At 45.0% G+C, this 16,935-nt stretch overlaps 1 protein-coding gene across 2 annotated transcripts in view; it reads right to left on the reverse strand.

Moving 5' to 3' along the window:
* Positions 1-589: 589 nt before the first annotated feature.
* Positions 590-16,935, reverse strand: part of ARK2N (arkadia (RNF111) N-terminal like PKA signaling regulator 2N) — a 56,811-nt gene continuing 40,465 nt past the window's right edge. Inside the window, exons 4-8 of one of the 2 annotated variants that reach the window (XM_083403033.1) lie at positions 8,819-9,001; positions 7,026-7,152; positions 6,514-6,626; positions 4,745-6,033; positions 590-4,589 (exon numbers count right to left, since the gene is read on the reverse strand). In XM_083403033.1, the coding sequence (XP_083259159.1) occupies positions 6,008-6,033; positions 6,514-6,626; positions 7,026-7,152; positions 8,819-9,001 (449 nt within the window). In that variant the 3' untranslated portion in view covers positions 590-4,589; positions 4,745-6,007. The remainder of the gene's footprint in view (positions 4,590-4,744; positions 6,034-6,513; positions 6,627-7,025; positions 7,153-8,818; positions 9,002-16,935) is intronic. The other variant, XM_083403032.1, reaches the window with a different exon arrangement.

A 16,935-nucleotide genomic window follows, 5' to 3' on the forward strand; every position in this document is an offset into this window, starting at 1 on the left:
GGACCGAACAACGGGAGCGCACCCCGCCGCAGGGATTCGAACCTCCGACCTTTCGATTGGCAAGCCCTAGGCGCTGAGGCTTTTACCCACAGCGCCACCCGCGTCCCTCAAAGGTCAGCCCATGGACTGCAGTAATAAACATACTTGCCTTTTTAAACCACATCCAGGCTGTTCAGTTTCCCCTTGAGGAAGGAGTTTATGACTCCTCTTGCAATAAGCGGCCAGCTTATCTGGAGGGGAAGCGACCTGTTGGCTCATATTGTTTTATTCATTTAAACGCATTTCCAAACCACTTTATGTTGCGAAATAGGTATATGCCACACACTACACAAAAACAATATCCATTACAATGAAAATACAACCTAAAACCTACTTCAGAGAGCTGTCATGGTGTAGTGGCTGGAGTGTGGGGACTAGGATGTAGGAGACCAGGGAAGCTTGATGCAGTGATAATAAATTATAATCATCATCATCATTATTACTATAACTTGAAAACAGAAAAGCAGTGGTAGGTGAGGTCCATGTACGCCATCTCCCAAAATTTCCCACCCCTCCCCCAAAGCCCCACACACTACAAAGTAAGATATTGTTTAAATAATCCACTCTATTTTATTTTGTCTTAAAATAGTTTAAACTTTATGCTACAGACTTGTTTCCAAAAAAAACAGAAAGTCTCATCTTGCACCAAAAAATATATATATTTTATAACACTCTGTTTTATTATTATTATTTTTTCTTCTTCTCCAAAGACCATTAAATACTAGATGGAAACGAGAATGAGTGTTAAAAAGAACATTTTTGTGTGGGGTTTTTTTGTCTTTTTTAATTCAAGAGTTACACAACTGAAAACAATAAATTCTAAGCATTTAATTTTTTATTTTTGTCTCCACTGGAAGATTCCAAGCTTGAGCTCCAGCAAGAAGAGCAGAGCTGCTAAAACCAGGCCTGTAAGGAAAACAAAGAGCCCCAAGATTCAGTCTGCCAGTTTCTTGGGTAGAATCTGTATTTTTGTGGCACAAACTGCCACATTTTTTATCCAAGATCCTGCTGGTTTGCAAGGCGTGCCTGGGAAGCCAGCATGGGTGCATGTTTCACAGGCCTGTGCAAGGACGATCAAGTGCATTTGTTCTTAGCCATACGATGGCTACAATTTCACTTATCCATTGAGAAAAGAGAAAACCAGTCCCAGCGACCTTTTGCTCTCTCAGACAAAGATGATGAAGAAGAAAAGGGGGGAAAGGAAAAAGAAGAAGTAATGTATTAACTATCCAGTGATTGCGGTTTGAATTTTTTGTTTCTTTTCTCTTTCTTTTTAAAAGAACATAGCTTTAAGAAAAATTATCCAAGTCAGCAAAAGAAACGTAGTGTTTTTTGTTTTGTTTTTTTAAATTAAAAGAGAGAGACATGAACTGGTTATCAAGCTTGGAGTTCATGATTCCTTTAAAAACAAACACAGTGCACAACTGGAGGAAGTTTGGTTAGAATGCAGTCATTTTTTTTTATATGTACATGGAAGTCACAGCATATACAAAGTTTTTTTTTCTCTCCTTCTGCTTCTTTCTTTTTTTAAAAAAGGAAGGATTCCTAGATGCTTCTGGTACTGGCCAGTGTAAAAGGGAGGATACTGGGATTACCAGCTTAGTAGACCAGCATGGCTCACAGATTTTCTAACGAGAGCCAATTTTCATGTTGCAAAAGGTAACTTCATTAACGGTAGTAATGAAGCAGCCGTTCTCGGCCAAAGGCTGCCTGGAAATGGACATGCAGGCTGACTGGTGTTTCGCACCTGATTGCCAACATGCCACAACCAGCTGGGAAGAGCTAGGCAGCTGGCCAATGCCTCATGGCAGTGCCATTCACACACACACACACACACACACTCCAATCACATGGGACAGGGCCACAAGAAAGCAGTTCCCAAGCAGCTTTCTCGTGTGCAGGTGACTTTGAGCCTGGTGTTCATTTCGCAATGTAGTTTGAGAGCGATGGAACCAGCGAGTGAGGAGAAAAAGAAGGGGTGGCCTTTGGGGCAAAAGATCTGCAGGCACAACTGATAGCTTTAACAGCCTTGGGTGGTAGGTGAAGACACCGTTTAGGGCCAATGTGTCCTGTGCACAGTAGCGGCTGGTGGAGTGGCGTTGCCCTGCTGGCTATACAACATGGGGGGTTCTACCAAGAGCCGAGAGGGAGAGGAGGGCAGGTTGGCGTGGACACAGCGTCAGATTGGCTCTGCTGCTGCTCCCGCAGTGCGCTGAGCTCCCTCACCCCTACCAGCAGCAAGCTCCAGGTTGAGATGGCAGGTGAGTAATGCCACGCCATCCTGCTGTTCTGGCAACCACTGCCTGGGCCTGCTGTACATCTTCAGTCCATGCTGCTTTGCCTGCCATAGCAAGCAGGACTCGGATTTCACAATCTGGCAATTTTAGCTCGGGGGAAGGAGACACTGTTCCCAAAGTTCAAAAAAAAATAAAATTTCCTGAGCCCTGGCAACTACTTAAGAGAGGAAGCTGCAGCCTAGACTTTTCTCAGACATCCTTGTTTTCCATTTTGCAGAGATGTTGCTAAGATGGCAGAGCCCTGAAACATGCAATTCCTTCGCCTACAGTCTGAAATAAGGCCTCACCACCTCGCAGATGTTGAAGCAACAGGTGCAGTCTCCAGATCAAAAGCTGGCAAGCCCAGTGGTGTCTATTGGAACTGTGGCCAGGACAACAAAGCATTATCTGTTCAAGAAATCAAGTCCTGATTGCCTCCATCTAACAATAAAATCCAAGTCCCAGAGTCCAAGTCCATCTTGTGGTCATTGATAGAGTGTGTGGGGAGAGCGGGAGATACAACTCACCACCTCTGCAGAAATCTGTTATCAAGTTGTTCTTTTAAGAGTGACCACATCCTTCCCACTTTATAATGTCAGCAAAACTGCTCATAGCTGGCATCAAGAGCAATCTTAAGACCTGCCACACCTGCAGAACTATCTAAGGCAACCCTCTCCCAAAAGTCTTGCCCACTGAAGCAAACTAAGAAGGGCAAACAAGTCCCATGCTGTCCTTCAAATGACAATCAGATGGGGACTTAGAAAGGTCTTTTTAGTACTGGCAGCGTGATCTAGTTGAGCATAAAGAACTTTGTGGGAAGCATAAACATTGTTCAGTTCAACTTAACAACACAAGCAGGGATTTGCACAACAAGGAGATTTTAAACTGGCTGTGTTTAACCACTTAACCAATGTCTATTCAACAGGCTGTATCTACTCCAGTGTAAATGATGACTGAACTGCCCTCCAAAGTGCAGTCTCTTGGCTTGGCTTTCAGCAAAACTCAGTGGGACCAAGGGCCTGATCTGCCCCACAACCTCACTTGGGGAATGCATAGGATATCTAGGGCTTTTATAGTCAACAAGAAGCATGGCGATACAGCTTGTTTCCTCTCCAGCACCACCTGTCTGAATGCCAGGACACTACTCTTCTGTTCTTATAAGGCTCGGCATGAACTGAAGTTGCTTCTCAGCTTTGGCGTGTCCTGCCCTTCCAGAGAGAGAATATTCTTACTCCTTGATAACCCAGGTGCAGAGTGGTAACCCTACCATATGCAAAGGTTTGGTCCACCAACAGCTACTGCCGTTGCATAAGGAAAGATCATTTTACAGCGACCTATAACAGAACCGAAACAACTGCAGGAATGCCGTTTCGAACTGTCAAGGCATTCTAGGAGTCTTGAGGAACAAAGGGCATTGCCCACGTATTATTCAGAAACTGCCCCAAATGCATTAATGATTGAAGCCAACACTGATCAGGAATCTAGCAAAATAACTTTGTCTGGGTGTGCAATGGACTCTACAGCTAAAGGGGACTGGATAAACATGAAGATCTAATGTGCCCAATGAATCCAGCTGCCATTATGTTGCTGTCTAAGTCCTATCAGCCCTTGCAAGAGAACAGAAGGCATGTGGGGAAGGAGAAATCCCGGCTTGCAGCAAATGCCCCGACTTGCAGAAGGCATTTGCAGAATCTGGGCCTGGGAACCGTTCTAAAGCCAAGGGGCATAAACCCAAGAGCTGGTGAAGCCCAACAACGCTCAGCTGAGTTTTTAAAAGAAGGTAAAATCAAGGGCCATTTCTCATGTTAGTATGAAAAGCAAAGGTACACTTACAGATTAATACCTCATCTCTGAAGATGTGTACACACACACAAAAGGAAACCCCAATCCCCTCCCATTCTTTTTCGTCCGCATGAAATGATCCATATATATGGCAAAGCTTCCCTTGCTGCTCCAGATTTCGCTGCTCTTTCTGCGGCAGCAATCAAATGAATGGAGGCAAAGCCGTGCTGGGTAATTCTCCGGGAGGGGTGGGGGGCTACGTAACAGGATATGTTCTACTTTTGATCATACATGCTTTGCATACAGAGCCTCATGCTTTCCTCTGTGGGGTGGTAATATTCAGAGAAGCTATGGGAGGCTTCCTCTCCAAAAGTTATTTCTTGCTCTGTTTCGAACAGAGTAGGTGCCAGTCACCCTGAGAAGAGATTGAACTGGGCCTACTCTGTAAACATTTGCCTAGCTGAGAAAATGCTTCCCTTGGAAGGCGAGTCCCTAGAGACCCAGCACAGTGGCGTAGCGTGGGGGGGTGCAGGGGGGGCCGGCCGCACCGGGCGCAACATCTGGGGGTTAGGGTTAGGGGGCGCAAATCCACGGGTTAGGGGGCGCAAATTTCTTGCCTTGCCCCGGGTGCTGACAACCCACGCTACGCCACTGACCCAGCAGCCTCCTCTAATTCTTCTCTTGCAAAGAGGGGGACAGGAAGGATAGTGTGCTAAAGGTTTGTTAAAAACCGAAATTCCTTTGTACAAATGCAGCCCAGGGCAGAAGGATCCACTCTGGTGCTCATGTTCTGCTTTTACATACCTCCAAACGCGTAGAGATATGGGTTAGGCTGCACCCAGACCTTTAAAGCTTAACATGAAAACCACACCTGAGATCAGAATTAGGTACTTTTGTGATACTTCACTTCCTTGTGCTTTTGTTTGCTTCGGGTGAACGACAACAATAACAAAACAAAACAAAAAAAGGCTGTAACAATCTGGGCCAAATGACCAGTAACAGTACAGTAGTCTAGAGAGAAAAAATAAAATGCATTATTATGAGGAGACTGAGCACTGAGCAGTGTGCAAGCTACAAATTATGTCGAGAACAATCTTTAGGGTTTTAAATAGAGCTGCTCAGTGCATGCTATAGGCCTTTTGTGATCAATTCCTCCTGGTTTTACAACCAAATCAACTTGCGTTACGAATGCCCCCTTCTACGCTCCCACAGTTATACTACAATCATGATGGGGGCATTCAGAGCTATGAACAAATTGGGCCAGTGGTGTTATTTTATTTTTTTTAAATAAAAAAATGCAAGGGGGAAAATAATAATAAAGCCCCACATGTACCAGCGACATCCGTTTTAGTGGTGAATTAAAGCAATTGTACGGCTCTCTAAAGGGCATGGGTTGGAAGGTGTCACTGCTGCTGTCAACGAATGCTCTAAATTAATCACACACAATGAAAAAAAAAACCTGGAAGTTGTTATTGAAGTACAGTGCCGCTAAGTTTTCCGTAAGAGGGAAAGCTCCCTTTGACTACAGAGGGGTCAATATCTCAAGGAAAGTTCTTGATGATGCAATTTTAATTGGAGGGTGTGGGGGGGGGCAGGGAGGAGGAGTTCAGAAGAGGAGGAAACCCTCCCGGAGGACTCTGAATTCCAGAATGCCAGGAGCAGAGGCTTTGAACACCGAGGCGATAACCAGAAACTTCTGTGCCACAAAAGGAAGAGGAGGGCTAAGTGACTAGAAAACACAGTGAAGTTGCATTACAGTAGGTATTTGCGCCTGCTGTCCTCGTCCAGCGTGAGATCCACCACTTCGGGCGGTGAAGACCAATTCTGCGGGGGGGCCACACCTGTCCATGGTTCAGATTGCCGGGTGCACTGCAGGCCTGAGCCGTGTTTCCGGGACGACACACTCTGAATCACTCCTCCCCGAGGATGGACACATCTGCGGAAAGGAAAGGGGAGACAAAGGCTCACCTATTGGAGCACAAGGAGTGGTTTATACCAGTGGTTGTCAACCTGGACAAAAGGTGACTCTGGTATTTGAAAGGTGAACCCACTTCCAGCCTGTATTCCCCTTGCCACGGATGGAGAAACCTGGGATTAGAGCTACATCGCGTGCCAGTGGCCAGAAGGTTCTACAGAGTCAGCAAAGGGCTAACTCTCGCCCGGTTGGATACCTGCTATTGGGCAGACACCAAGGCCACCTGCAGCTTCTCTCCCTAGAAAGAGAAGCATGAAACCAGGACGACAGCGACTGTCTGTGCCCAGATGCTGAGCAGGCTTCCTTGTGGTCCCAGGCAGCCGGTACCTGCATAGAGTGGGAGCGCAGGGAATCTTATGCTGCCTTCACACAGGAAACTGAGGGGCACTTGGGCTCTGCACCTTTGCTCAAACGGTTCTTTGCTCTCGCTTCTTTCCTTGCCTTTTGACACCTCATTGACTTCCTCCTCTGCTTCCACTTCACTTCCTCCTCTGCTTTCACTTCTCCCTATGTCTGGAATGCCTTCCTCCCCTGCCGCTTGAAACACTTCTTTCCTGTTTTGAAAAAACGATCTCCTTAAGACTCGGGTTCTCCCTTTGCTTTGCTCCCTTATGGTTTTGCTGCTTTAGTTCATTTAAAAATAAGCTTGCAGCAGCTGTGCACACTATATGGTATGCCGAAGACCCCCTTCTCTGTGCCCTGTGCCTCTGGGTTCGGCAGATTCCGCCGCACCCAAATATCAATCATATATTTGATGCTAGGTCCGTGTTTAATGTCTATGCACTTCCGGAGGTTAGATTGGGAAAAGGCAAGTCGTCTTAACAGAGGGAGGGAGAAAACCTACCCACAGGCGGGAAAAAAGTAAGATGACCAACTGATCTGCATTTTCCTCCTTTTCAAAAATGAATTCAAAATATTTAGATGGACTCAGCGCTTAAAAGGGAAATTAGTACCTTGCGTGTTCCTGAACTCCCACGATCTCCACCTCGCTGTCTGATGATGCTATATTAATTTCTTCATTGACCTGGGTGTTGCTGCTGGGGGCCTTGCCGCTTGCCAGGAATCCAGCATTCAAGTGATCTGTAGAAGGCAAAGAAGAAGGACAACCCATCCCAAGATTCAGCAGCTTGATCACCCTTGCAGGAAATCCTGAGAAAGAAGCCGTTTCTCACCAACATCAAGCAAAGACCCATTCATCAGACTGCCATTGCAAAATATATGAGCCCTGGATTGGGAGTTGGGGACGGGGAGAAGACTGTCCTTCCTGACTGTCCTTCCTGTTTGTATAAAAACAGACACTTCATATTTTTTTAAAAAAATGATGGACTGCCACCAGGTTGAACCTGACACAGTCTACTGTCCACCTGCTAGAGGGTCCCTTCCATCAGCCTAGCTCTACAAAATTTAAGAAAGGACCCAGAGTTTAACAAAACTTTGTGAAATATCCTTGGAGAATATAAAAGTGTCCCTGAACAATTGTGTGGTCTGGAAGATTTTTGTGAGAAATTCCAGAGAAATATCTTTCTAAATCATTGACACCAAACACCAGATCATTCAGAAAAGGTGGGGAAAAGGAAGGAAGAGGAAAAGTGACACATCACACACAGAGACTTGCCAATAAAAATAAAAATGTCAGAGTAAGTTAGTTTTACCTGCATGAGTCGGGCTTCCATTAAGGGGCCAGCTTTTACTGGTCTCAGAATCCCATAAAAATGTTAGGCTTCACCCATGGTCTTTCATCCTTTGGAAGCATTTAATCAGAAGTTCAGATATTCTCTCTCTCTTTCTTTCACAATCTTTTGTAAGGAACTGTGCACATGTTCTGAACCCTATTGGTTTGTATTACAAAAGGACTGGCTACTTTTGAGTAGCTGAGGTATTGGGAGAAAAGGGATTAAACTCAGGGTATTTACTGGGGAATGAAAGGAAGAATATCTTTCTGTTTTGGACTTCCAGAGAAGTGGTCAGCCACAGGTGCTCTAGGGGACAAAGTCTGCCTGCTTGGAATATAGCTTGTCTCCAGCTCTCACTTCCATACACCACTACTAGGAAAACCATAGCTTTCACTATACAGACCTTACCAACAAAGGTGTGTATAGTTAAAGCTATGGTTTTCCCATTAGTGATGTATGGAAGTGAGAGCTGGACCATAAAGAAGGCTGATCGCCGAAGAATGGATGCTTTTGAATTATGGTGCTGGAGGAGACTCTTGAGAGTCCCATGGACTGCAAGAAGATCAAACCTATCCATTCTGAAGGAAATCAGCCCTGAGTGCTGACTGGAAGGACAGATCGTGAAGCTGAGACTCCAATACTTTGGCCACCTCATGAGAAGAGAAGACTCCCTGGAAATGACCCTGATGTTGGGAAAGATGGAGGGCACAAGGAGAAGGGGATGACAGAGGACAAGATGGTTGGACAGTGTTTTTGAAGCTACCAGCATGAGTTTGACCAAACTGCGGGAGGCAGTGGAAGACAGAAGTGCCTGGCGTGCTCTGGTCCATGGGGTCACGAAGAGTCGGACACAACTAAACGACTAAACAACAACAACCATGCCAGTTCAGCCATATTTACAATGTGTTCACTTAAGTTTTCTAATAGCGAGCAGTGGAAAGAATGGGTTTGCATGCCTTGTTGCTGCAGGCCTGATGACCTCAGGCTACAGATGAAGAGACGCGGCAGGGGGACAACAGCGTAGGCCAGGTACAGGAGCTAGCGTAGGACTGAGACAATGTTCCCCTACTCACCTGTCTCAGCATTCAGCTCTTCTAGCAGCCCTCTCGTCCTCCAAGTAGGCCCAGTGTCCTGGTTAGCGACAGAACTGTTGTGCTCTTGGACTACCGCAGCTGCCAATAGATTGTCTACATTCACCACTTCCGGGTCGGAATTTGTGTCCGAGATATCATAGTGAGCCACAACCGGAGCTCCATCTGGGAAGGAAAGAAAACCCACAGCTATTAAGACCGCAAGCGGCTCGGAGGAAGCACAAACTCTACTGCTGCTTTGCTGTCTATAGACTAAGCGTTAGCGTTTGAATACTAAATACATCAAAAGCAGTGACAAAACTGCCAACTTTCATTTGATACAGATCAGCCTTCTTGGGTGGGGTGTCCGCCAGCTGCTTTGGACTACAACTCCCAGCTGATGGGAACTGTAGTCCAAAATATCTGGGTGGCCCCAGGTTGCAGAAGGCTGATGCAGACCATAAACATCATTTGTTGAAGTAATATACAAGTAAATCCTTTACATAACAGCAATATTATTTATCTAAAGTATTACATTTATCTTTAGATGAGGCACCCGAGAGAAATGTGTGCCAAACAACATGTTGAATTAAAGCCGTATTTTTGAATTGCATATTCTGTCAGGGCTTTAAATAGGCTTTTTCCTCCTCCTCCTTTTTTGCAGTGTGAATGTTGGGGGGGGGGGGGTAGAGTTCAAGTGTGACCGTGGCCCTGCAAATGTGCACCACGTTCCTAAAGAAACTGCTCCCCCCAAGAAAAGAAAAACACAAGTACCATATCTTTTGCTCTATAAGACTTACTTTTTCCCTCCTAAAAAGTAAGGGGAAATGTGTGTGCGTCTTATGGAGCGAATGCAGGCTGCGCAGCTATCCCAGAAGCCAGAACAGCAAGAGGGATCGCTGCTTTCACTGCGCAGCAATCCCTCTTGCTGTTCTGGCTTCTGAGATTCAGAATATTTTTTTTCTTGTTTTCCTCCTCCAAAAACTAGGTGCGTCTTGTGGTCTGGTGCGTCTTATAGAGCGAAAAATATGGTACTTCATATTTCCCACAAAAGAATAATAGAATCATAGAGTTGGAAGGGACTCTGAGGATCCTCTCGTTTAACCCCATGCAACACAGGAATATGCAGCTGTCCCATACGGGAATTGAACCTGCAGCCCTGGTGTTATCAGCACCGTGCTCTAACCACATGAGCAATCCAGTTAAAACTATCATCGGACTACTTTGTGGAGATCTGACAGATCTGCCCTATTTCTCCCCTTGAACTGAACTTTATATTCCCTTGCTGGTGGTCTGGAAAGTGCAGTGAGTGTAGAATGGTGCAGTGCAGCTGCTGACAGGAATGAAACCCTCCCAGGATACCACACCTCGGCCCAAAGGTTTGCAGTGCCTGCTGATTTGCTCCTGGGCCAAGTTTTCCTATTGGTATATAAAGCCCTTAATACCTTGGGACCTGCTTGCTTGAGGGACCGCAGTGCACCTCCCTTGCCTTCTCCACCACTTTGATTTACAGGGCTTGCACTCTTATAACAATCATTCCATGTCTGCCCAACTTTCAGGGTGGCAGCAACTATGCCATGGAACTCCCTGCATGTTAGAGCTATTCAGGCACTCTTGCTATACTGTGTTTTGACGCTTGCTAAGAAGACTTTAAGGGACGTGGGTGGCGTTGTGGGTTAAACCACAGAGCCTAGGACTTGCCAGTCAGAAGGTCGGCGGTTCGAATCCCCGCGACGGGGTGAGCTCCCGTTGCTCGGTCCCAGCTCCTGCCAACCTAGCAGTTCGAAAGCATGTCAAAGTGCAAGTAGATAAATAGGTACCGCTCCGGCGGGAAGGTAAACGGCGTTTCCATGCGCTGCTCTGGTTAGCCAGAAGCGGCTTAGTCATGCTGGCGACATGACCCGGAAGCTGTACGCCGGCTCCCTCGGCCAAAAAAGCGAGATGAGCGCCGCAACCCTAGAGGTGGCCACGACTGGACCTAATGGTCAGGGGTCCCTATACCTTTAAGAAGACTTTGTCCAGACCTATCCAGATATGTACCTGCTTTTAAATTCTGCTGATTTTATCTGCATCTCATTATACTGCGTAATGCACACTGCTTAAGAGATTATTCTTTATTTTATTGAGTGGTTTATATATATTCTAAACTGGTAAACATCAGCATTTCTGCGCTTTTGAAAACTGTAAGCACGTTTGCAGAAAAAGTGGAGCAGAAACATACATGTGCCAACACATGAAGCTGCCTTATAATGAGTCTAATTATCATTGGTCCATGTGGCCTAGCAAGGTACACTCTGACAGCAGCCCTCCAAGATCTGGGGATGCTGCCCTCTGTACCTGAGATGCTTTAACTCAGTGTTTCTCAACCTGTGGGTCCCCAGATATTGTTGGACTACAACTCCCATCATTCCTAGCCGGCATGACCAGTGTTCAGGGATGATGGGAGTTGTAGTCCAACAACATCTGGGGACCCACAGGTTGAGAAACACTGCTTTAACTGGAAATGCAAAGGGCTGCATGCAGATAATCTACTCTACCAACGAGCTATGGAAAAGGTATGTCACATTTCATCTGGCAACTTACAATTAAGGGGGGCAGATGAGGACAAACCCTCCTTTTCGATTCACTCATCTAACACACCGACAAAAGAATTCACATCAATTCTTTCCAAAATTACAGCAGGGTATTTTTGTTGCTAAGTGAGAGGAGGGTGCGGGGGGAGAGTGAAGAGCGCCATATGGACTGCAAGCAAAGCACGGCATGCCTATTCTCAACATAGCTGCCTTAGAAACAACCATCTACTCCTATGAAAGTGGGAGAGAGGAAGGGAATGGGAAAAGCAGCAACTATGTAGACTGAAGAATCAACCGTTCAAGCTAGGCAATGAGGCAAACTCAAGATTTGGCTGTCGGAAACACACAACTTGCTCATGGTCCTCCACATCCTGGTTTCTAGGAACAATAGTTTGCCTCAATGTCTGAGTTAAGCAAATTAGGGGTATCACTACTCACAGTCTGCCTCCAAACAGAATGAGAAATCATGGTTTGAAGTGGGCTTCCAACTCTTGATTGGAGGCAACCCGCGATCAGAAGTACAGTGGTGCCCCGCAAGACGAATGCCTCGCAAGACGGAAAACCCGCTAGACGAAAGGGTTTTCCGTTTTGGAGGTGCTTCACAAAACAAATTTCCTATGGGCTTGCTTCGCAAGACGAAAATGTCTTGCGAGTTCCTGCCATTTTTTCCCGCTCCCCACCCCCTTTTTCTAAGGCACTAAGCTGCTAATAGCCTTTTAGCACCTAATCCGCTAATCCCTTAAGCCTTTAATAGCCGCTAATAGCCACTAAACCGCTAATAGCGCTAATCCGCTAATAGGGTTGTTTCGCAAGACGAAAAAACCGCTAGACGAAGAGACTCGCGGAACGGATTCTTTTCATCTTGCGAGGCACCACTGTACTCATAGTTTCAGACATCACAACAATTTATGATTACCGTAACCCAGGAAGCACAGAAGGTAACTGGCATGTGCAAGCACAGAGTGTGTTCCCAACGACCAAATTATGGTTTGTTTCATCTGCATTGAGCCAGGATCTCGCTAGTCCATGCAGTCATGCATTATCATGGTACAAGTCTTTGTGACACAGAAAAACACAGAGGCAGTCTCTTCTTTAATTTATATGGTTCAGAGTCCTGTCTGGAGACTAGACACCTGAAATGCTCAGTCTTAGAATAACCTGGCGGGCAATTATTTTTAAATGTTCTTGGGGTTTTCTGCTTTTTCAATGAGCAGCAGACCGCCTCCCACTCCCAATGTCACATCACAAACAGTTTTTGCTATTCTCCATTTCAAACGTCTTCTACTATGAAGCATTGTGTGTTTCAGGTGTTCCTGTGTGTCAGCATCAGTCTAAAGTTTCTTTAGGCATGCAAACAAGTTAAATGGATCTTTGGATTTTTAAAATGTGAAAGCAGCTTTCTGGTTCAGACCAAAGGTCCATCTAAGTGCAACATTTTGCTTCTTTCAGCAGCCAACCAAATATTTTTGGAGGCCACAAGCTGCACATAAAGTCAATAGCCTCCTCTGCTTTTGCTCCCCAGTACTTAATATTTAGATGTATACTCCTATAAAAATGGAGGTTTCATAAAAGCCATCATCACTAATAGCTGTTTCTCCATGCATCTGACTTGTCCCCTTTAAAACCACCATGCCACGTAGAACTGAATTTTGCAAAGTCTGCAATACACACCCCTTCTGGTGGTATTATTATTATTATTATTATTTATACCCCGCCCATCTGGCTGGGTTTTTCCAGCCACTCTGGGTGGCTCTCAACAGAATTAAAAGCACAATAGAACATCAAACATTAAAAACTTCCCTAAACAGTGTTGCAATGCATATTCTGAAAGAAAAACTCACTTTGCTGTCAAGAGAACTGACCCTCACTCTGTCCTGGCTGAAACAGAATATAAAAAGAATCCTTCCAGTGGCTAATGTGGGTGTGCAAATGGGATATGGAGCCCAATGATTTGCCAGACATCCTCAGTGAAAGGTTCTCATGTCACAAAGCTGGGGAAGACTTTGAGATTCCCTACTGCCAGTTTGGACAGAGGACACTGGGCTAGATGGACCAATAAAAATGATTCAGTATAAAAGCAGTTATTCTCTTATATAAAATGGCTGCCAGCTACCATGCAGTATAAATCCCAGTGTAATACAGTATAAGAATAATGTTCCATATTATGGGAAATGAAGCTAAAGTTTTAGGAATCTAAGAACCCAACTTTAGAGCAGACCAAAAGTTCATCCTGTTTCTCACAGTGGCCAACCAAATGCTCTGTTTACAGACACAGGGATTTTGGTACGTTTTGGATTTCATTTCTCAAATAACTAGATAAACCAGGTAATTTAGCAAGACGTTTCTTAATTCCATAAGGAACCATTGCCACTTTAAAGTATCCCGAAATCAGTTCTGTAAATTACGTTAAAGAAACGTACAGAAGATTCAGGATAAACCAGCATCAATAACAACCTGCTTCCTGAAACAATGTCGGAGTTGCAAAAATTAAGACAGATTCAACTTAAATAAAAGGTAAATGGAATGGTTAACTACTAGTATGTACAAAGGGGACAATGGTCCAACACCAAACACTGATGATTGTAATGCAGGGAGGAATCATAGCCAGTTGCAGATTGACATTTGCTGTTGAAAATAGGGCTTTAAACTTTATATGCAAGGGTGAGAATTTTTTTAGGTGGGAAGTGAGAATGTGTGTTACAACACTAACTGGCGTTCAGAGTTAAGCAACGGCGTAATTTTCCTCCCCACAATATCATCAGAGTTCAGTGCAATATGGTATCAATTGACATTACATGATCAATAAAAAATGTTTTGAGTGCAGAAGATACGAGGGTCAAGTACAATATTGACTGTTTCTTATCTAGCCAATTCAGGAGCTACTCATAATGTTTTCATGTTTTGCAAATGAGTTTACTTTAATTGTCAGTAATATTCTCAAAAGTCGAATCGGACAGGTCTAAAATGAGCCAAATTGTATTTAGACAATAACTGGAGTCAAGTCAAAATTGTACCACTCCTACATGTATAATCATGCAAAAATGTATAATAAATGTATATACATGCAGAGTGATATTCTTATCACCTACCCAGAGAATAACTTGGGTGAAAGTCTTCATCAGTAGAAAATACAAGCATAAACTTGCTATCTGTAGCTCCAACTCCTGTATCTTCCACACTTCCAAACAGCACACCTTATAACTTAGCTTAAATTTTTAGCATACACTGAACAAACAGTTTACATGCTGAACAATAATTAACATTTGTCAATTATGAAAACAAATATTTAAACTAAGTTTCTTTAAAAGAAAAATTGGCAAAAGTCAAATGCCCTAAAACTGTCAATGGAAGAGTTGTGTTATTTGATTGCTTTCGACTCTCAAATGAGATTGGGGAAAGGGATATTCCTATGATTGTTTGCATTAAGCTAAATCCAGAAGCAGCCCAGGCAAAAGGCAAACAAAGCCGATCATGGGCAGGTGAGGGAAAAGACAGGAAGGTGAATAATCTTTTGCACAAGCCCTGCTGGACTTAAATGGAGCCATACAAAGGCATTCAATGAGACCTGTACAGGGAGGAACTGGCAGAATGAATTCTTCTTTTTTTACTGGTGGTGGGGTGGCTTATGAATTTTCTGACTCAGGCTGCAATACACTTAGAATAAGTTCCATTTAACACACTGGGAATTGTTTCTGAGTAAATATGCAAAGGAGTGGGTTACATGGCACGAAAAGTTTTTGTCTAGGCCCTGGCTAAAACGGCTGTCCTGTTAGGAAATTCACAACACAACTTCCTACAACTTTGCCTTTTCTCTCAATCTGCAAAGCTGACTGTCCTCTGATATGTTCTTCACTTCTGTATCACGCAGAAGGGAATGGCTATGGTTATGCAGGTTTATTAGTGGCAAACATTGGTTTCCATAGCAGAATGGAAGCCTACAATAAGAATAGGTAGAAATTCAGGAATGAGATCCTGGTGCCCAAGAAAATTGACACTTTCCCCATACTTGAATGGGATAGAATGAGGGGAATCTTAAGTTAGTGTCCTCCCAGCTCTGACGCGGGTGGCGCTGTGGGTTAAACCACAGAGCCTAGGACTTGAAAATCAGAAGGTTGGCAGTTCGAATCACCGTGACGGAGTGAGCTCCTGTTGCTCGGCCCCTGCTCCTGCCAACCTAGCAGTTGAAAAGCACTTCAAAGTGCAAGAAGATAAATAGGTACTGCTCCGGTGGGAAGGTAAATGGTGTTTCCGTGCACTGCTCTGGTTTGCCAGAAGTGGCTTAGTCATGCTGGCCACATGACCCGGAAGCTGTACGCCGGCTCCCTCGGCCAGTAAAGCGAGATGAGCGCCGCAACCCCAGAGTCGGCCACGACTGGACCTAATGGTCAGGAGTCCCTTTACCGTTACCCTCTGCTTCAGTTCAGTGTGCACACCCCACACTCCTGTACACAAGGGCGCCCCATTAACTTTGGCAGAGGCAGCAATATGGTACATGCAAGAGATTGCTTACTGGAAGCTGCCACCTCCGCTGAAATGAATGGGGAAGCCCATATGGGAAGGCAACTCTACACATCCGAACAAAATGGAAGGCGAGAGAAACAAAGCTTTGGGAAACAATTGCATTGAAGAAAGGGCAGGGGAGGAAATAAGCTCCATATCTGGGGATGAGAAACAAACGCTCAGTGGGTTATCAGATGCAAAGGCGGAAAATATCATATAGAAGCAGGAGCCCCACCTGGGCAGGCTAAAGGCCCAGTTGGTCCAGAGACTTCCTTCTCTCAATGACCAACTAGCCACCCTCCTAGAAACACATGAAGGCAGTGGGTCTCCAGTGGTGTTACTTCCAAACAAGAAATATTCAGTGGCTCACTTCTTCTGAGTATGGAGCATTTAGCCTTCATGCTTAATTGGCAGGCCAATTCTTTTTGGATTTGTCTGATCTTTTAAATAAAAAAACAAGCATGGAGCTACAGGCCACCACTTAATCTTGAAGCTGCAAATTCCCTGAATCACAAGTTTCCTAAGAGGAGTACTTTTCTCTTGTCTGTCCTGAGCCTACCGCCAATCAATTGCACACAACTCATCCGGTTAACTGACGTTCGCATCCAAGACGATGCAAATGGGTGAGGCTTGGCAAGGATGGCTCTGCAACACAATTTGCCAACCAGCTCACGTTTGCTTGGTGAACAGGACAGAGAGACGTCTCCGTTGGGAAACTGACATGGGAAAATAAAAACCCAGCATGGCGTTTTCACATCCGCAATTTCAGAATGCACACTAAGGGGGCTGCCGGATCCTGCCACATTAAGAAGAGCCTGGAATATCCAGCCCAGAGGCATTTTTTTTATCCAGCATCATGTTTCGCACACATGAAGCAGCCTGATATGGAGACAGACCATTAGAAATCAAGCCCAGCAGTGACTGTAAGGTGTCAGCTCTGGTAAGGCAGGGATGTCCAACCGTTCGACCGCGATCGACAGGTCGATCCCCGGCTGCTAGCGGTCGATCGCGGGCTCTTTTTTCTCCACGGGGGGAGAAAGAACATCC

This window comes from Podarcis tiliguerta (assembly GCF_965153285.1).
Source record: "Podarcis tiliguerta genome assembly, chromosome: 11".
NCBI classification, from domain to species: Eukaryota; Metazoa; Chordata; class Lepidosauria; order Squamata; family Lacertidae; genus Podarcis; species Podarcis tiliguerta.